This window comes from Adelges cooleyi, unplaced genomic scaffold (assembly GCF_023614345.1).
Source record: "Adelges cooleyi isolate 19-005CV unplaced genomic scaffold, UGA_ACOO_1.1 ACOO_flye_CR_arks_rails_tigmint_CR_PRNA_9, whole genome shotgun sequence".
In the NCBI taxonomy this organism is placed as follows: Eukaryota; Metazoa; Arthropoda; class Insecta; order Hemiptera; family Adelgidae; genus Adelges; species Adelges cooleyi.
Window position 1 is genome coordinate 599,705 of NW_026096579.1, and position 20,788 is coordinate 620,492.

The 20,788-nt window shown below is 30.2% G+C and overlaps 5 protein-coding genes across 5 annotated transcripts in view; 2 read left to right on the plus strand and 3 right to left on the minus strand.

Moving 5' to 3' along the window:
* Window positions 1-392: 392 nt before the first annotated feature.
* LOC126847187 (glyoxylate reductase/hydroxypyruvate reductase-like) lies at window positions 393-3,398 on the minus strand. Its single transcript, XM_050587297.1, has 9 exons — window positions 3,218-3,398; window positions 2,969-3,061; window positions 2,714-2,853; window positions 2,047-2,236; window positions 1,812-1,978; window positions 1,591-1,755; window positions 1,398-1,523; window positions 1,178-1,287; window positions 393-629 (listed from the first exon to the last, which is right to left on the minus strand). Exons 2-9 carry the CDS (start codon window positions 3,037-3,039, stop codon window positions 552-554), a joined length of 1,047 nt encoding a protein of 348 aa, XP_050443254.1. The 5' UTR covers window positions 3,040-3,061; window positions 3,218-3,398; the 3' UTR covers window positions 393-551.
* A 2,535-nt stretch (window positions 3,399-5,933) lies between these two features.
* Window positions 5,934-10,077, minus strand: LOC126847188 (glyoxylate reductase/hydroxypyruvate reductase-like). The gene is made up of 8 exons (XM_050587298.1): window positions 9,823-10,077; window positions 8,685-8,777; window positions 8,429-8,568; window positions 6,958-7,147; window positions 6,698-6,864; window positions 6,477-6,641; window positions 6,282-6,407; window positions 5,934-6,214 (listed from the first exon to the last, which is right to left on the minus strand). The coding sequence occupies exons 2-8, from the start codon at window positions 8,753-8,755 to the stop codon at window positions 6,090-6,092; spliced, it is 984 nt and encodes a 327-aa protein (XP_050443255.1). The 5' UTR covers window positions 8,756-8,777; window positions 9,823-10,077; the 3' UTR covers window positions 5,934-6,089.
* Window positions 10,078-11,113: 1,036 nt separating this feature from the next.
* LOC126846183 (60S ribosomal protein L11) lies at window positions 11,114-13,837 on the minus strand. Its single transcript, XM_050585412.1, has 6 exons — window positions 13,695-13,837; window positions 13,061-13,186; window positions 12,843-12,992; window positions 12,464-12,611; window positions 11,256-11,350; window positions 11,114-11,185 (listed from the first exon to the last, which is right to left on the minus strand). Exons 1-6 carry the CDS (start codon window positions 13,713-13,715, stop codon window positions 11,150-11,152), a joined length of 576 nt encoding a protein of 191 aa, XP_050441369.1. The 5' UTR covers window positions 13,716-13,837; the 3' UTR covers window positions 11,114-11,149.
* An 884-nt stretch (window positions 13,838-14,721) lies between these two features.
* LOC126847038 (rRNA-processing protein UTP23 homolog) lies at window positions 14,722-19,175 on the plus strand. Its single transcript, XM_050587007.1, has 6 exons — window positions 14,722-15,128; window positions 15,229-15,325; window positions 15,393-15,519; window positions 15,669-15,818; window positions 15,907-16,216; window positions 18,730-19,175. Exons 1-5 carry the CDS (start codon window positions 15,009-15,011, stop codon window positions 16,181-16,183), a joined length of 771 nt encoding a protein of 256 aa, XP_050442964.1. The 5' UTR covers window positions 14,722-15,008; the 3' UTR covers window positions 16,184-16,216; window positions 18,730-19,175.
* The window catches only part of LOC126847034 (uncharacterized), a 35,920-nt gene continuing 34,155 nt past the window's right edge, over window positions 19,024-20,788 (plus strand). The window contains exon 1 of the mRNA XM_050587002.1: window positions 19,024-19,096. The gene's annotated coding sequence lies outside the window, so the exon portion shown is untranslated. The remainder of the gene's footprint in view (window positions 19,097-20,788) is intronic.

The following is a 20,788-nucleotide window of genomic DNA, read 5'->3' on the forward strand; positions in this document are numbered from 1 at the left end:
TTCCTATAGATGCTAAAAGGCAGATTTTTGATTTAGCAATTAGAAAATTAGTTAGATTAATTTTAAAAAAACTATACGAATTTAATTAATATAAAAGATTACAAAAATGTTGTTGAAAAAAAAATAAAAATCGGCGGCCTTTTAGCCCTTAGAGAAATAACATTGATATAACGAGTATTGGTGTAGGTAGGTACATAGTAAACTGTTATTTGCAAAAGTGTTATGTTCTACATTACCCATGTTTAGTATATAAACTACGGGCAGTTCAGTGCGTTATATTTCAATATTTTATTAAATATAGAAAACAAAATTTTAAGGTAATTACTTCGGAAAAAGGAAAATCACTAGCTTTACTGAATCTCTATAAATATCGGCTTATAATAACACAATAAGATGGCTTTATAAAATTATTGTATACAAAAAAATTGTGCTACGCTAGCATTTTGACAAACGGACTTCTAATCTATGAAACTAAAAATAAACATTGTCACTGTGAAAATTTAATCCAAAGGGTGGAACGACAAGTTTTGAGGGGAAATTGCAAACATATATTAATGAATGCTAAAATTCACATAAAAATGTACGCCATCGTGTTTTACCAGACATTTTTCCATAATGCAGTGTTGCCACTAGAACAAAAAACAATATGTTTTACATATCACATATTTTTCCTTAGTCAGACGGGGCCTGGCATATTTTAATAGTTATATATATTCAAAAGGCGGGATTTGGATAATAATATTCTAACTACACCCTACCATTCCATATCCTAACATATTTGAATAATTATATAAATAGTAATAATGACGATTTAAAACAAGGAACTTGAATAATTGTATTCTAATCACCCACTGCCCCACACGATTTAGCTTTTGATGATTCATGAAGATTGGTCGTCAATCGTCATTGTATGGAGTAATGAGTCACTATAAATAAGATTTCAATTTTTATTAAATAACTCAAAAAATTAACTTATAAAAAAATACTAAATATTTATACCTATACCGATAGAAGTTTATATTTTAAAAATTGTAATGTAATAATTGCAGTGTCGCACATTCAAGTTCTATTCATTGTGATCTGTGCTATATTTAGTCAAAATCAAACCACCATTTTAGACGTCTTTTTGCGAGCACCCCTAAATATGCTATTATAAAAATATCCATTAAATTTTCACTTCATTAGGCATAGGAATATTGTCTAAAACGGCCAAAATATTCTTTGCCGTTAACACAGCCATTGAAGCTCTCGTCTCAAAAGTGGAACTGCCGATATGGGGCAATAAAACTGCAAAAAAAGTATACATAACAAAATAAAGTTTAAAAAATATATATATATAAATCATCATCATCATGTAGCTCAACGGGCCATATATATATGTATATAAAATCACGTACTACAATTATCGAGCTTCATTAATGGGTCGTCAAGTGGTAGAGGTTCAGGTGTCATGACATCCAAGCCAGCTCCACTTATTCTTTTTTGCTGCAGAGCTTCAGTCAAAGCATCTTGGTCGACAAGCTCTAAATTATAATATAAATGTTTTATGAACCCGAGAATTGCAATAATGTACAAAATAAACCTTATTACTTCCTCGTCCGATATTGACCAACACAGCCGTCGGTTTCATACTGAAAATTCGATCTCTATTCATAATGAATTCGGTGTCTTTGTTCAAAGCAATAGCAATAATGATGTAATCACTTCGTTTGACTAACTCATCGACAGATACTAATTTTCCACCGAGAGCTTTCGCTGCGCAACTTAAAATTATTATTAAACTGTTTTTTATTTTGTTTTGGTTGAATTACCTGCGGGTTTTTCACTCCGGCTGTAATATAGTAGTTCAGAAATTTTGAAACAACCTAATTTTTCAGCAACAGAAGCTCCTATGTTACCATAACCGATAATTCCCACGGTAGATTTTGCTAATCCTAAGCCTAGAAACCAATCAGGAGTCCACCTTTTCCAACCACCTCTAATGAAATAATTATAAAATAGATACATTATAATATACAGTTATTTAATGCTAATTAATATACATACGTTTTAAGCTCACGATTTGTTTCCTGAAATCTTCTCGCTGTAGCAATTAATAGGCCGATGGTCAATTCGGCAATTGCTTCGGTTGGAACTCCTAGTGTGTTACCCAAACGAATTCCATACTTCTTTAATAACGACAAATCTATGTGATCATAGCCCACAGACATTGCCCCGATGACTTTGAAATTGGGTCCTGAAAATCATTTAACCAATAATTTCTATTAGGGGTTTGCATGCGGTCCGTTTTTGAAGTTAATCTAAATTCTCTAAACTTAATTTTAAAATGTTTAAAGTTTTCATTAAAAATAGTATGAACCCCTTCTTCAAGGGGTATATAAGAGAATTTTAATTTTACTTTCAGTAAGATTAAAAAAATATAAAGTCAAAGCAAAGATGACTTTGTGCATAACATTTTATAACGTTTTATATTTTTCACATACAAATCAATCTGTGAAAAAATAAGTACAAAAATGTTTTTACACGTCAATAGATGAATAATGTGCTTTATTTATTTATATTCCTTAAATACGTACTACTACTTGTATTAAATTGCAAATCATTTAATGTTTTTTGCGTGAACGTTCATCATCAAGTTTTCAATGACACATTCAAATATATTTGATTGACCATAATTTAATTAACTTAGTTAATTAACTTTTAATAAACCAACCGGCTGCTTTAAGAACGTCTTCCGAAATTATGACTGATGATGAACAAAATAATCCAAATGATCCTGGAATACAATCGATGATGTCTTGAGCTGTCGGAATGCTTTCTACGTAGCTGGTTTTACATATTTCTATATGAAATCTAAAATTGAATAAGATAACATTTTAAATATTAGTAGACATTTTTTTTTTAAGAAATCGCTATTTTATTTCATTAGATAACTTATATTTAATTTATGTAACTTTACCAGTTTTACCTATTTCTTAGCATATCCATTGCAGGTTTGGCTAAATTATCATGTAACATCAACAGCTTAGGCTTAGACATGACAAATGAAAAAATGTATTTTCTAAAAATTAAAAAAAAGTTATAAAAATCGTATCATAAATCATTTTTAATTAATTACACTCTTTAAAGAATTGTATGAAGAATCCCTAAATTTAGTATGAAGTTCTAAATATATAAAAAAAAATTATATTTTTACATAAATATATATTATACTAACGTATCGTAAGAAGTTTTTTAAAAAATAAATATTACAATGTTGTTGTTTCAAATTGTACTTTGGATTCACTGTAATGCAACGACTCAAGTTCAATAAATGTAACCAAGTAATGTTTGCAAAGATTGACATACATTGAATTTCGTCTTTTCTGTGGTATTTAATTCCGTAAACAAATCCATTGAACTCGAGTCGCAGAATAAGTGTTGATTTTATTAGCATTTTGTAACAACTTCCTACATAGAAATAGGAATTAAAAAAAAATTAAAATTTAGATAAGCTTTATCTTTATTACCGGCAGTAAAAGAAAAGTCATATTTGAAAGTTTCCAATTTTTAATATAACGTACTTAAACTGAAAGACTTTTTTTTTATAATCTTTATTACTCGAAGACTTATTATATTATTATATATTAGGAGATGTTGTGGATGTAATGTATACCGATCACGTGCAACATGCATAATAATATGTATATAGGGACTTTGATGCGCCTACACAAGGCAAGAATGAATGACCGTGCAAACGACGTGTGCTGGGTGTGCATCTTTGTTATCTGTTACCACCTAAATTCGTTATTGTTAAAAACTTATATAAATACTCCAAAAAGTAGTACCTTAGATTAAACTTTTAGTTATTACATTATCTACTCATTATTATATTATACCAACTTATTGTCATAAACTATTGTGTTGTTCCCCGTTGTAACTCTCTGACGAAGTGTGACTAAGATATATTACATGAATATTTCAAAACTTATGGCATCTATTTTTTTGTTTTTATATAACTACCATTTAAATTATTTTCTAACTTGTGTAGACAAATGCGACCTCAATAAAAGTTAACTAAAAAGATATAGCAACATTTTACGAAGAAAAATGGTTATTCCTGTGGTTGGAATGGTCTATTCGCGTGGAAGGTGTTAAGAAACGTTTTTGCTCATCATCGTTTTATGATTAAATTAAACATCTTTAAACTATAAAAATAAGGCGTTATAGTCGTGTAAACAGGCGGTTTTTCTAGAATTTTTTTGAAGAAATGGTAAGATTTATTAAAAAGAAAGAAATTACGTTACAACGAGTATATTATAGATAGATATCTATTATTTGACGTTAGAATAACATAGTTTTGTGTTTACACTCATTTCCTAACCACCCATGAGGACTAAGGTAGAGTATTTGGCTATTTTTTTAACGTGGTATCTCCATGTACAATGATGTTTCTATAATTATTATATACAAATATGTTGTTAAAAATGTGTAAACTAATATTTGATACTTTAATAATATAAAAGTGGGCATAGTATTCAATGACGTTTCGCCAATGATAATAGAGATTATCATAAATAAATAACACTAATAATAATATTAGACGTTAATAATAGTTTTATAAAAAAGTAATAAAGATAACAATAATTTTTTTAATTTACGCTACATATCCCGTTCAGGTGATCAGCTATTACATTATGTATCTCTTCTATTCATCCAACATCCATTATTCATCGTCTAGTTTCTGGTTTCAATTAACTATTAAGTAGGTATTAAAAAAAGTTTAATAAACTTCCAATCGCGTCTTTTCATGTTAAAAATTAACAACTTTTCAAAACTAAATCAAAACGTTGATTCGTCACCGATTGCGCTACTAAAATGACAATTAATAATTTACTTAACAACCGTCAACAAATTTATTTCAACAAAACAAATTATTTATTTATAATACTTACGATAGGTCGTTAAGGTATTATATTACAGACAATATTAAAACGGTTATTATGTAAAAATAATTAATATTTATTGAACGGTTGAATAATGCATGATTGTAAAAATTTGTATTGTATGTAAGAATAACTCCATGGCAATTTCATATTAAAATGGTAACACTTTCTTTTAATTCATACTCTTAAATAGGTGCATTAAAAAATGATGTTCACACAAAGAGTCAGTCAATCACTTCGATAAATGATAACTATTAATAATGTCATCTAGTTATATCAGAAATAATACTTAATATGTATCTAAAAATAGTTTAAATTAAAAGATAAACCAATAACAATAACTATAAAATTACTATTTGATTTGTAAACACATTTTGTAGACTTCCAAATTCTAAAACACGAATTGTATAATAAATTTGAAATACATTGTATTTTAATATGATTTTGAACATATTTAGTGAAAAAGTGGATTAGGTACCAAATTCTTGCGAATTATAACAATTAATTTGACATCATTTTGGGATCTCTGACTCAACTTGGATGGTCGAATATTACATAAATAATAACAATCTCATGATATTTTTTTTTCTGTATTTGAATTGTTATATTATTAATTATTTGATTTCTTAACTATTAGAAGACATTTGTTTTGTATATGATTTCGTTTTATAAGAAGACGAATGATTAATTTATTGAACTAATAATTTGAATATGTCAGTGGAGTAATAAAGTATATTCTAACAAGTTATACTCATATTTTAAGGATACTTAGGACTATCTTAGAACTGGCATCGCAGTCTAAGATAGGTAAGATCATTTAATAGTTTTTTTATAATATTTTAGTATGTTTCAATCTTTTACTAAATCAAAGTCAACATACTACCTTAACGTCCCACCAAAACAACGAAGATGTCTAAACCAATGTATGGAATAATTGGTCACTATAATTTAGATTTCAATTTGTGTTAAATAACTCAATAACTAAACTAACAAAAAAATAACAAAGTGTTTAAATACAGATAGAAGTTTTTATTTCAAATATTGCAATGTCGATACAGTGTCGCACATTCACGTTTTAACCCTTGCTGTATATTTAGATGAAACCAAACCACCTTCTTAGACGTCTTTTTGCGAGCACCACTGACCATGCTATTATAAATATATTCATTCAATTTTCACTTCATTAGGCATAGGAGTATTGTCTAAAACTGCCAAAATATTCTTTGCCGTTAACACAGCCATTGAAACTCTCGTCTCAAAAGTGGAACTGCCGATATGGGGCAATAAAACTGCAAAAAAAATATTTATAACAAAATGACGTTAAAAAAAAAAATGTATATATATATATACACATACAACAATTATCGAGCTTCTTTAATGGGTCGTCAAGTGTTGGAGGTTCAGGTGTCATGACATCCAAGCCAGCTCCTCTTATTCTTTTTTGCTGCAGAGCTTCAGTCAGAGCGTTTTGGTCGACAAGCTCTAAATTATAATAAAAAAATGTTGTATAAATCCAAAAATTGTAATATTACACAAAATAAATTTTCTTACTTCCTCGCCCAACATTGACCAACACAGCCGTCGGTTTCATACTGAAAATTCGATCTCTATTCACAATGAATTCGGTATCTTTGTTCAAAGCAACACTAATGATGATGTAATCACTACGTTTGACTAATTCGTCGACTGACACTAATTTTCCACCGAGAGCTTTCGCTGCGCAACTTACAATTATTATTAAACTGTTTTATATTTTGTTTTGTTTGAATTACCTGCGGGTTTTTCACTCCGGCTGTAATACAGTAGTTCAGAAATTTTAAAACAACTTAATTTTTCAGCAACAGAGGCCCCTATGTTACCATAACCGATAATTCCCACAGTAGATTTTGCTAATCCTGAGCCTAAAAACCAATCAGGAGTCCATGTTTTCCAACCACCTCTAAAGTAATAATGATAAAACAGATACATTATAATATACAGTTATTTAATGCTTATAATATTATTCCTAGCATACATACTACAATATACATACGTTTTAAGCTCACGATTTGTTTCCTGAAATCTTCTCGCTGTAGCAATTAATAGGCCGATGGTCAATTCGGCAATTGCTTCGGTTGGAACTCCTAGTGTGTTACCCAAACGAACTCCGTACTTTTTTAATAACAACAAATCAAAGTGATTGTAGCCTACAGACATTGTCCCGATGACTTTGAAATTGGGTCCTGAAATCATTTAACCAATAATTTCTATTTAGGGGATTGCATGCGGTCAGTTTTTAAGGAGTTGTGTTTAGGCAATATTTAAGAAAAAAGTGGTTGTAATAAATGTCGACCATGTCAATTAATTTACCGGTTAATTTGTATAAACTTCAAGGTGTTTTTTTCAATTTAAATAATTTTTTCTACGAGTTAAAGCCATTTTGGTTTATTTTAGACCAAAAAGCCAGACAAAGTTTTGACTACATAGGATGGTCCAATTTTAATTCTGTAAAGAGATTCAAATTCTTTGACTACTTTACTATGTTATGTAGGAAGCCGATTTTCATTTAAAAAACTGTCAAAAAATATCTTAAAAACATTTACATTTTTTTAGTATTCATTGAAAAAATAGTACTGCCGTCGGGCAGTTCGCTTAAATAAAAGTTGTTTCTCTCTCACCCTTCAAGGGGTATATTAGAAAATTACAATTTTGCTCTCAGGAAGGTTAAAAAAAGTCAAAGCAAAGATGACTGTGTACATAACATTTTATAACGTTTTTTTTTATTTTGCAGGTACAAATCAATCCTGAAAAAATAAGTACAAAAATGTTTTTACACGTCAATGGATTAATAATGTGTTCTATTTTTTTATTTTATATTCTTTAAATACTTACTGCTGATTTGTTTGCATGAACGTTTATCATCAAGTGTTCAACGACACATTTAAATATATTTGATTGACTATAATTGTTCAATTAACTTTAAATAAACCATTAACATTTTCATTTCAAAATTCAGTTTCTTGTTATTAAATTAATTAAATTTGTAATTTTTTAGTATTAAAATCAAAATTTTTTATAAAATCAAAAAATCAAAAATCCATTTACTATATAACCTAGTAAATTGTAAAGTTGACAATAAACATGTATATCCTTACAGAATTGAAATCAGATCACTTAGGAGTAGTCGAAGTTAGATCTGGCTTTTTCGTCTAAAACGGCAAAAAAACAGACCGCATGTAATCCCCTTCACACAAATGATTACACAATACATTTATTATGGTATCGAGTGTAGTTATAATTCCCCTAAAAACCAAGTTTAAGATTTATATGGTTATAAAGTTATTCAAAACTGTCAAACTTATTTTAAAAACATTTACATTTTTAGTCTTCATTTGACAAAGTCACCTTTCAAGGGATATATTAGAGAATTATATTCTGCTCTCCATTAAATATATTTAGTTGACCATAATCAGTCCATTACCTTTTAATGGAAACTATTAAGTAAGTTATTTTTAAACACCAACCGGCAGCTTTAAGAATATCTTCCGAAATTTCAACTTTGGTTGCTGAATAAAATAATCCAAATGATCCTGGAATACAATCGATGATGTCTTGAGTAGTGGGCATTTTTCCGTAGCTGGTTTTACATATTTCTATATTAAATCTAAAATTGAATAAGATAACATTCTAATATTGGTAGACAATTTTTTTTTAAGAAATCGCTATTTTATTTTATTAGATAACTATTATATTGAATTTATGTAACTCTACCGGTTTTACCTATTTCTTAGCATGTCCATTGCAGGTTTGGCATAATCATCACGAAACATCAACAGCTTAGGCTTAGACATGACAAATAAAAAAATGTATTTCCTAAAACATTAACATAAACAACGACCGAGGTTATAACTTTTTTTATGAACATGTAGTATTAATGTCTTAATTTGGTCATTATCGCTATCTTCATGGATTACAGCCTGTAGGTTTTTAGAAATAAGTAATTTACTTAGTATTTCTACTGGTTTTACAATTTTTGAAAGGAACCGTGCATAAAATAAACAATAAAGTACTGCAGCTATTATTGGGAACAGTACAGTTGCCGTTAGAACATTGACAGTAATGCTGCTTAATTCCACAGTAACCAGATGGAATTTTATATAGGTACCTACTTAATAAAAGTTAAAGTAAGGCGGGACTGTCTCGGCCGCCGGGACATGTCAAAAGTAAAACCTATAAAAGTGTTGTCGAGTATGTACCAAATTCGATCGGTTAATCTGAAATTAAGGACACATTGGAATGTAAATGGGTGACACATTATTTATCGCAAAAAAATGTGGAGTTGAACGAGACTTCTAACATACAAAATTTTATAGAAAAATTCACACAACTGTGTCTTGATGCAAATAAGCGCCATGAAGTTTCACTGATTTTTCGGATGATTAGTTATGCTAAATAATGCAAAATCCGCAATTACTCATCCAATATGGGCGGTAAGAAATTTAATTTCGTTTGTGGGCATTATTTATATAGAAACCGGGCTATGTCCTTTATTCATAAAACCATAAATCATATGCATTGTAATAGTTAGGATTCGAGAAACATCATAGGTACATTACCTATAGCTTATGCTTTAAAAATTGAGGGGCTGGGTGCAAGAAGGGCATTTTCAAGAAAAACGTGTTTTGAGATAAAAAAAGTTTATAAATGTGTGACACTTTTATTAAAATTTCGAACTAAAATTGTATACACTTGTAGCGTAGAGATCGCAGAGTTCAAAAAAACATTTTAAGCAAAAAGGGCATGTCTGTGAAAATGCCTTTCTTGCATCCAGCCTCTCAATATAGTACTATTAATACTAAATATATTATGTATTAATTAAACGCACTTTTTCAAAAAACATTTTACATCTAATACAAACCAAATCTATGATAATCCAGACACTGAAAATTGCACAAAAAAAAACCCTTGGCCTCTGTATCGTATCATTGAAGTGTACACACGTATTGCAAAAAGAAATAATTCAGTTTTTTTTTAAATTAAAAATGTTGTTTCTGGTTTTATATTGGATTCACTGTAATGCAACGACTAAAGTGCACTAAAACTAACCAAGTACAGACTGAGAAGTATATAATTAAATAAACAAAGCTTTACAAGTTTTCTACAGCTACAAACATTATTTACAAGTGTCACTTATTACTTATCATAAATCGCTTTTATAGCAATACGTACTCAAATATATAATTTCGTAAAAATTATTAAAAGTAAATATCTCAGTATTTGGAATTAAGATAAGCTTTATCTTAAAAACCGAGTTGTTTTTTAAGTAGATTTATACTGCATTTTAAGTATAATCTCTATTTATTTATTTTAGTTAACAAAGTATGGTAAAATCACTCATGTATAGTCACAACTGTAAAAAAGATGCTCAAATCTTCATAATAGTCCCAATTGAATAACAGATATTCAAATTTTTCTTTACTGAATGTCTTTTTAGAAAAATTACCATTACCCTTTCAGACCTGACTTTTTTCTGTTAGTTGAAATAGTTGTAGTTAGAAAAAATCAATTTTTTTCTTATTCGGTTTTATCAAAATGCATGGAATATCGATTTTCAAAGTAATCGAAATTTGACCTTAAAAACTGATTAGACTAAAATATTGACACTACTAAAAATCAATAAAATATATTTTTTGTGGGAAATTGAATTTTGCGTATTTTAACGTTGGGTAACCTGATTTTCATAAAAACCACGCGAGTTATCTTTAAAATACCGCGAAAACACAGTGTCTCTTTAAGGGGACATGGGGTCTGAAAGGGTTAAAAAAACCTACAACCATATTACACATAACGCTAATATACATCTCTGTTGTTTAACATACACAATATCTATGATATGCTAGACAGAACTGATAAGCGAATTGAATTTGACACATATCAAAGTTCCACTAGGAGTTCAAGTAATTTATTTAGTAAGGTAATATCATAATTTTAAACCCTATATGTGGGAGAAAGTGTTGTAAAATTGCCATGACAAAGGCTAATTGATGAAACATAAAAAAAATTATGGTGCGTTTCCATAATATAAAATATCGTTTGTAATGTTAGTAACGACTAACGACTGAAAGGAATGTCCGATCTATCTAGTTCAATCAGGAAGTTTTCCTTTAAGTTGATGTTTGAGTAGGTCAGTAAAAAAAAAAACAAAAAGATTCTTTGGAAAAATAACAAATATATATTTAAAAACATTAGTTCTTTTTCCCTGCAAGAATGATACCGTCATACTGAAAAAAAAGAAACAATAAAAAAAATTAGTCCATGGACATTTTTTAACCTTAAAAATAAATAACTCACTTTGGTCTGGAACCATTTCATAGCGTCTTCCTTGTTTAACCTATGTTGGTATCCAACTTTTCCTTGCTTTCTTCTTCTGTGTCCTACATTGAAACCTATTTAAAACAAATACATAAAATTACTTATGTGATAACGCCAAAACTTCTCATTTACATACAAAATTATACCGTGCAATAATAAAAATGGTGTTGAATTTTTATTATTAAATTATCTACTGTTCATTTATGTTATGGTTGCTTGAGAACCCTAAAAAAGGGTCCTCTTTTACATGTACTTAAAAAAGGTATTTAGGAACGCTCTAATCTGACGTCCTTTCAATGCAACTTAATAATTTTTTATGGTCAACAATAATACAATAACCCATTATATCTGTAACAACTGTGAATAAGTGTGTAAGTCGATTTCAGTGATTTTACAAGGGCGATTTGAAACTGACCAGCTGCCATAAATCCCTACTAAGCCAATAACTCATTTCTCTCTCAAGGTTTTCTTGTCGGTTCAACGAGTTAGACATTTATTCAAGGTGTGCTAGAAGCCGCGGCCTACATCCTAGCGTACTTGTAATTTTTTTACAAAAATTCGACTTACACAGGCCTCATCAAAATAATTTTTTTTATTTTAATTGATTAATTTAAATATAACAGGCCCTTACAGTTCTGAAAGAGTAAATATTTGGGATCAATTATGCAAGTGAATGGTGGAATTGAAGAAAATTATTAAACAGACATTGTATACCATTTTAATTCATATAGTTGAATGTTATTAAAAAAAATAAAATCAGATGCAAACAATTGTTTTGTTTTCGATACATTAGTTCAGCTCTTACTTTTTTCATGTAAAATTTAACCATTAATATTTCTTATTTTGTGACAAAATATCAAACACCTTAAATGTCTTACGTTCAGATAATGGGTACTCGTTAAAAATAATATTTTTTTTTAAATTATAAATTTATTATGTACAACGATTTTCACAAAGACTAGAAATACATGACTAATGAGCAGTTATTTTATTTTTGGATTTCTTTATATGTTGAAAGTATTTTTTTTAAAATTGTATATATTTTGATAGCGTTACAGCAAAATAGCGTAGCTGACATTTTTTTTTTTTTTATCAATTACTACTTATTGACTAATATATTTTTTAATAGTAATTATACAATTTTTTAATTATGTTGCAAAGTTTTTATGAAATCAAAGTCAACATACCTTGGCGTCCCAAAACAACGAAGAAGTCTAAACCATAGATTCCAATACTGGGATCGTATTTGATACCCAAATCGATGTGTTCTTGAATACCAAACCCAAAGTTGCCAGTATCAGAGAAGTTTTCTCGTCTCAATTCGTATTCACGAACCTGAAATAATAAAACATTTTTAAAATCATTACTGAAATGTTTTACTACATACTGTCTAAAAAATGTTTAGTGTTATCTTCCATGATTTAGTAATAATAATTAAATAATAATACCAAACATATTACAATGAGAACACTAATAGGTCTACAAGGAAATCAAAATATATTATGATTTGTTATAGCGCTTTTATATATATCCTTTAAAAACTATTATTTTAGATAAAATATTAACCTTTAAACCACGTTCTAAGATTTCTTCAGCCTTAGCCCCACGGACTGTGCAATGTACAGCAATCTTTTCATTTCTTCTTATACTGAATGATCGTACAGTATAACGAGCTTTAGAAAATACAGGTTGTTGACCAGTCAACTGTTCCAATACCTAAAAAAAAAGTAATTGTATTGTTATTACTACATTTTCCATGTCGTAATAACAATAACACAACTTACCTTAGCGGCACGGGTCAATTTGTCTCCAGATTCTCCGACACAAATGTTCAGGCAGAGTTTGCGGATCCTCAGTTCGCGCATGCGGTTCTTTGCCTTCTCCGCCGACACTTTGTTCTTAGCGCCTCTCTAATAACACATTTAACGTTAGAATTGTTTGATAACAAAACGATGAATGTTTTCTCAATGAGTATTACTCTCAGTAATGCGTGAGAGTATATTGCAATATGAGAAATTTAGTGTTGCACTTGTTAAGTAGGTTTAGCATCAGGTAAGCTAAAACTTGAAATACATTCAACTCGGTGCATATTCAAAAATTACAAAATCAACAAGCCTAATCATTGATGAAATAAGTTTTTATCAATCGCCAAACTGATTTTCACAATGTAAAAAAAAAAATAGAAGGGACAAACCAATTTTAGAATTTGATTTAATTTGTGTATTTTTAAGAAAATTGGATTGGGACTTAGGATATCCAAAAAGCTACCCTAATTATTATATTTTGATTTATTGGGACTGTGTAAATACTTCAAATGAGTAATTTTTATTTTCAACCAAGTAATAACGATTGTAAAATAAATAAAACATAAGTGTTTTTAACCGTATAGTAAGCCGATTGAAATGGATAAAAACATACCTTGGAATCTTCGACAACCATTTTTGTAACGTTGAGTGCAAGTCGGTACAGAAACGCGAAAGAACGTAACGAGGAGGCTATGCAAATTGTTGAACGGAGAGAGGATTGTTATGATGTTTATAACCTAAAAAAACTGACCGTGTAAGAAAATTCTCATGGAAAAAAAGAAAAGTGTTATCTCTTATCAATAATAAAAAACCTATTGAATCCGACGAATGATTTTCGTGGCAAATTTTAAATAAAAAGATAATTTAGTATTTAATTGCATTGTAGTAACTCCAAACTTGATAAATACTATAATACTGTTCGAAAAATCACAGAATTCGATGATATCAGTTTTTGACTATAACTATAGTTAATGTCTTTAGAGTTTACTTTTATCATATTAGTATAATAATATGTTCGGGAGGGCAACTTTCAAACATCGCACTTCATGTATTTATATTACATTTATAATACGTAATACATTGTATGCTACATTATATAATTTAATCGACAGCATGGTTCAAGTTCTTTATCGAAAAATTGTGAATGTCGTTGTTGGGCCGAAAAAACCGATGATACATAGATTTATTTTGTGTTTACTACCTACCATAACCAGCCGTGTATGTATGCTGTTTTCTAATTCTTTATTAATCTAAATTCTAAGGTCATGTCATGTTTCGTACTCAACCCATTTTATCAAACAGATTTGGCAATTTTTATTTAAATAACAAATTGAAATAAATGATGTTAATTAATGATAATTTGAAAATAATAATGAGTTATTTGAAATAGTTTTACTTAAGACATTATATAATTTTTAATGTCCCAATTTTTACTGTTTCAAATGTATACATATTTGATTTTATAATTTATTTATATTTAATTAATATTTTTATTTAATTTAAAAATTATTTATTTAGAATTTGAAAATTTATTTAAATCATTTTTTATATAAATTCGTTGAACTTTGATACTAATTACTATGTATATATTACCATTTACCGCTGTAAGAATACAATAGGTAAAGGTATGTCAGCAACTCACGTTATCATTTTTTTCTAATATGGCTGCCGGTGTTCTCCCGATAGGAATATACGGCCGCCACACAACAACAGCGGTCATTTCGCGGTTATCACAGGTAATCGACATAACCTTGTTTATTTTGTCAAAGTACAGTATGTAAATATTATGTTGAAATTATGATAAGACTAGAATTTTGATAAGCGATAACGATTATAATTGAAAGCATGGCATGTTTTGTCGTATAACGTTTTATAGAAGTCTAGTTTACATTTTACACTACGTTAAAACTCAACTTAATACTTCAATATGCGTTTAAAACGCCATCAAAAAGCCGAACGTAATATCAATTTTTATTGTGTCAACTTCGGATTCAGAAAACCTTTTCAAATTCTTGTCGATGGCACATTTTGTATGGCTTCAGCTCAAGTAAGTGAACTTTAGAAATTCGTTTTTAAATCATTATAATATGTATTTATGTTGGGTTGATAGTATGATAAAATATTTTCACTATACAAAATTATTTCAGAACAGAGTGCAATTACGTGAAGACATTCCAAAATATTTAGGCGGCGAAGTAAAACTATTGACTACGCAATGTGTTATAATCGAAACAGAAGCTTTAGGTATTGTATTTCACAAATTCAACAATTAAACAAGTTTAGTAATTACTTTACTTATACATTTAATTAGGTGCTGCTGTCAGACCTGCTATGCATATAGTAAAATCATTTGGTATACATAAATGTGGTCATTCCAAGAAAACAATTTCCGGAGCCAATTGCATAGCGTCAATGACTAAAGAAAATATGAACACTAGGTAAATTGTCATCAGAAAGTTATTTCCATTATCAATATTAGCGTAAGCAACATAATGGAGTGTAATGCATTTTAAATTCAAAATTGCAACTGCATATTTGTCTTATGTTAAACAAATTGTATTTTTAAAAATACAATTTTTTTTTCCAGGTATATTGTGGCTACTCAAGATAAGGCGCTTCAAAATATTTTGTATCACCTTCCTGCCGTTCCGGTTATGTATTTTAATGGATTGAGTATTATTCTGAAAGCTCCGTCACCAGCATCTTTAGTGCAAGCTAAAGAGAGAAAACAATCCAGGTAAGACTGGACAAAACACTAAAACTAAAATATTGTAAAACATTTTTTTGAAAAAAAAACAAAATATGATCTCTATTTTCCATTTAAGGTTTCAGTTAACGGAGCATGAAAACAAAGTTTTAACATCTATGAAAAATTCAACAACAGGAATTGTCACTAGTACAACGGAAGATTCGACTAGCTATCCAGGAGTGTTTACAAGAGCAAAAGGTCCAAATCCATTATCTTGCAAACCTAAGAAGAAGAAAATTGTCGATGAGACGGTCATAGAAAAAGTAAAAAATACAACGAAACGTAAGAGACATAGAATTAAAATACCACAACATGTCAAGGAAGAATTAAAAAAAATGAAACAAGTATCTTAACGTCTTAATGCCTTACAGAGTCTGTTTACAAAAGTTAGTGTAACTCTCTAGACTGTTTTTTGAATGTAAATTTTGTATATATTTTTAATAAAGCTTGTTAACTTAATTTCTAATTAATTAACTCGATGTCAATCTTACCTATTTTAATACTTACACCTAAGTTGCTGACTGTATGTATATTTTAACTGTTATACATTTATATGAGTAAAAAATATAAATACATTGCTTATAAATAAAATAATTCTCAACAAAACCATTAAGAATGAGTGGTCGGCATACTCGACTTAGGACGTACGCTTTTACTATTAAAAGATAAACTTAACTATTGAAAAGGAAACTTTATAGAAATGTGAAGTTCTTAAAACTTGGCTGAAAAAAAATATTAACAAAAAAACAACATATATTTTTAAAGAAAGCTTTTAAACTATGTTTTGCTTAGTCCACGAATGGTCTAATACATCCATTACCAAATTAATATAATATGATACTTTAGATAGCGAATAAGTTATCCCTTTTTCTCTAGAAGGGGTTATAATTAGTGTTTGGAATAATAATTGTCAACGAGCTCTATTGTGTAAAATATAATTTATTGTCTCATGCAAGCATCCATGAGACAGGTCTTTTTGAAATTTTGCATTACCTATCCAATAATAGGACCCTTTTTTTGAGTTTTTTTGTGTTGGTAATCAATTTTCAGGTTGCAATGTGTGAATGTATAAACGGGTTAACTAGTGTCAAACAAATATTTTCAACAAATTATTATAAACGGACGACCCTTAATCGTCCCCACATTCCTCGTTAATATACTAAAAATATAATCTTAAAGTTATAATGCAGTCTATTTGTTTTAACGTTTTAAACCAAAAAGCCAGACAAAATGTTGACTACTTAGGATGGCCCGACACACAAGTTCTTTGGCAACTTAACTAGGTTATGTAGGAAACAAATTTTTGATTTTTTACTTTTTTTATGTAAAAAATTGGGTTTTAATATTGAATAAATTGCAAATTTAATTTATTTAATTACAAGAAACTGAAATTTTTAAATGAAAATCGGCTTCCTTCTTATATAGCATAGTAATGTAGCTAAAGAACTCGAATCTCTTTACAGAATTGAAATTGGACCATTGTATGTAGTCGAAATTTTGACTGGCTTTTTGGTCTAAAATAAACCAAAATGACATTTACTCGTAGAAAAAATGATTTAAATTAAAAATAATACCCGAAGCTTACAAAAATTGACCGGTAAATTAGTTGTCATGGTCGAAATTGATTAAAACCTCTTTTTTTTCTTTAATACTGCAACTGTTTATACAAAACTCCTTAAAAACAGACCCCGTGCAATCCCCTTATGTACATAATATAGAAACGGACGGTTTTTAAGGAGTTTTGTATACCTAGATGCTCACGCGTTGTATTTTTATCAACTTGTTTGTTCACTAAAACACAATTATCCAACAGCATGGAAAACGTTGTGTTATTTTTATTTCCTCATCTAAGAATATCAATATTTCACTTTAAATTGAATTGTATTCAGCGTTTTGATTACCTAGGAATAGGCAGTACCCAAATTGTGTGCCTGCCCATTCCTAATTAACCAGAACGCTGAATAAAAGTTAATTTTCTTGTAGTAAAACAGCTCGACTATGAATTTTATTGCCTGTGGCTCTTCTGGATCAGGCAACATTTTATTGGTCAACATCCCGATTGTCACTGCCCTGATAATTAACATAATCGTCACTTTATTGCAAACAAATATGCTCAAGTCCATAAAGATAGGCATTTTGCACAAAGTTACCGATTTAAATGATATAGGAGAGTAGTAAATATTATAGGCAGACGGTCTTTTGGCTCTCCTGAAAACCTGCCAAAATGACGGTATGGACTGTTGCCCTGAGACCCTCGGCGTGATTTCACTATTTAATTGTACTTACCATACCAATTAGATAAATGAATAAAAACGACCTAAAATAGGTTTTTTTTATGGTATTTGAACAATTCTTTTTATCTTATTTCTTATTGTACAATGTCGTGAACTTTTTTTTGTTAAATAAAGCTATTAATAAAAAAACACTGGTTTAAATAATATTTGGGAGGGGGGGGGGTTAAGTCAGCGTTATCTCTGGTACCGGCCATAAAAGTATCCGTGACCGACTGTGATAAGCAATGTTATGCGATCACGCAGGTGCAGGGACGCATCAGTTGGGCGCTGGCACAACGTCCTCGTTCTTGCGCGTCAATGCTGCGGAACAACCGCTTATTGAATTCCGATAATGTTATGCAACACACAACCGGGTCAATTTCGCCGAATGGCGACACACTTACATATAATTATTACACGCTTTTGCATGTATTATTATTGTTTTCATTTATATTGGATATAGGTGCCTACCGTCCGCTTATCAAAATCGAAATGTTTTTGAAAACAAACAAACGCGCGAGTAAACGATGCGCGCACAGACGGCGGCGGCGGCGGCGGCGCAATAATAACAATTAATAATATGTAATATTGTAACAACAGTAATAATTACTATTATTGTTCACTAGGTCGGTCGGTCGGTCGCCCGTGTGTTATTTAATTCCAAGAGCGCGTCATGCCTGTACCCTCCACGCCGATCCGTACACGTCATTACTCATATATATATATATAGAAGACAAACCAGTGCGACGGCAGTCACGTGCGACCGATGGCACATATCGTTCGGATTACGGATGGGTAACCGTTGTCCGTTTGCCGTCGCTGTCCGCTGTCCGTCTTCCGCTGTCGTCTTATTGTTGTACACCAGAGAAACCATGATGCGACGTCCGACTGCGGTGATAGTCGTCTGTTCTGCGGTTTTCGTCCTAAAAATGTCGCCTGCCGCCTGTTCGCCTTTGAAAATCGGCCAAAAAAACAACACCACTCGACAAAACGGTATACTTATGATCAAAATATTAAATACTAACTACCTTTATTATTTTTACCTAACTTAACCGATTAGACTTAAAAAAGTTCATTAGTTTATATCGTTAATCGGTAAAGGTGTCTATATAAAAAAAAAAAAAAAAAACACTGGAAATGTTGAATTTTTTATGCTCGACCAGTTTCGAAAAATAACCTCCTTGTCGCTTTTCTTAACAAAATTATCCGGTTATCATTTGAACTAATAACAATTATTTAGATTCCCCATATTTTATTCCACATTAATTTACAGATACTAATTACTTACATTAAGTAAGTATAACTGACTCGCACTACCCTGCAAGGATTTTATTGTCTAAGATGAATCGACTACAAACCCCTATGTAGATTGTACGTCTTTGGTAATACAATCCTCGTCGGGTTGGTGTTGTGTAATTATGTGCATCCATGAAGTATATTGTATAATATGTATTTGTCGTTAATTGAATTCTACATGTATTGTATTTTTATTTGTTATTAAATAATTAACCGGTACTTATGTAGATTATAATAGACCGGATTTTACCGGTGACATGTAGTAGACCGAATTTGGCGTTGCTCAGGTATGTATTTCGATGTATGTGTTGATTGCCAAATAGCCACCAGAAATCCTAGTAATATTCCTAATGGTTCGTACTGGGGAACGATAAATCAATGGTCTTTAGGATCTAAAGGGACCTTGATCTTCCCCGATTATGTTGGACAACGCTCGAGAACCGAACAAGGCCAATGCAACTATATACCTGCTACATAGATGGAGATTTTCGGAGCCCGTTTGGATTTTTGGACTACACCAAACGGTCAAACATGCAGTGGAAAGTGCCCACAAACCAAAGTCGAAGGTTGGATTAAAAAGGTACACCAACGTAATGGCGACGCAATTGATTGGATGAAACATTTAACACTATCACTGTCATCCGCCGAAGCACAATTTTACCAAAATTTGATTTGTTTATAATAATTAATGTAATAAAAAAAAAAACTGATATACGATACTGAGTACCTAATTTCTCCACCTTGCTCCTCTTGTTCAACACCCATAATAGGTCCTCGACCTACTTCAGAAACCTCATTGTCGACTAAATTAAACTCCGGTAGTATTCTGCGTAGTACCCTATTGTTAAGAACTGAGAGTCACCGAGTGTACTGCGTAGGTAGGTACTTATGGCTGTTTTAATTATTTTTTAATTCGAATCAATAACGCAAAGTTTTCAATGTTTTAAATTACATATTAATTTAACTTCCGTTATTGCGTGTCGAACACCCGACAATGTTTTAATTTCTGTAATTTAAGTTAACACCTCAAACGATGTATTTGCCAATATCATGCAACTGGTGTTACGAAATCGCAGAGACATCAATTTGCCAATAATTGTGTTTCATAACAATGCAGTTGTCGGTTACAATACATCTTAAACATGCGATAATTACTGTTAACAAGTGGTTAGAAAGTGTTAAATATAGTAGCTGCAGGTAAAAACACTGTTCTTCCGATTGTTGTTCGTTGTCTGCAATACACACATATATAATATATATATATGGCATAATAGTATTATATTATTATGGATAGACTATTGTTATAAATAGCGACCTTAAGCGACTTAAGCTCTGAGCAAGATCATCGTCTTTTGTGCGTTAACCGTGCAGCAATCGTTAACGTCATAA

Coding starts and splice junctions, on each gene's coding strand:
- LOC126847187 (XM_050587297.1), bottom strand. CDS start 3,039: ATGTCTAAGCCTAAGCTGTTGATGTTACATGATAATTTAGCCAAACCT. Junction 1,979..2,046: donor ACAAATCGTGAGCTTAAAAC/GTATGTATATTA, acceptor TTATTTCATTAG/AGGTGGTTGGAAAAGGTGGA. Junction 630..1,177: donor ATATTCCTATGCCTAATGAA/GTGAAAATTTAA, acceptor TTTTTGTTCTAG/TGGCAACACTGCATTATGGA.
- LOC126847188 (XM_050587298.1), bottom strand. CDS start 8,755: ATGTCTAAGCCTAAGCTGTTGATGTTTCGTGATGATTATGCCAAACCT. Junction 8,569..8,684: donor ATGGACATGCTAAGAAATAG/GTAAAACCGGTA, acceptor ATTCAATTTTAG/ATTTAATATAGAAATATGTA. Junction 6,865..6,957: donor ACAAATCGTGAGCTTAAAAC/GTATGTATATTG, acceptor TTATTACTTTAG/AGGTGGTTGGAAAACATGGA.
- LOC126846183 (XM_050585412.1), bottom strand. CDS start 13,715: ATGGTTGTCGAAGATTCCAAG. Junction 12,993..13,060: donor AATTGACCCGTGCCGCTAAG/GTAAGTTGTGTT, acceptor CTTTTTTTTTAG/GTATTGGAACAGTTGACTGG. Junction 11,351..12,463: donor CGTTGTTTTGGGACGCCAAG/GTATGTTGACTT, acceptor TGTTTTAAATAG/GTTTCAATGTAGGACACAGA.
- LOC126847038 (XM_050587007.1), top strand. CDS start 15,009: ATGCGTTTAAAACGCCATCAAAAAGCCGAACGTAATATCAATTTTTAT. Junction 15,520..15,668: donor AAAGAAAATATGAACACTAG/GTAAATTGTCAT, acceptor TTTTTTTTCCAG/GTATATTGTGGCTACTCAAG. Junction 15,819..15,906: donor AAAGAGAGAAAACAATCCAG/GTAAGACTGGAC, acceptor TTTCCATTTAAG/GTTTCAGTTAACGGAGCATG.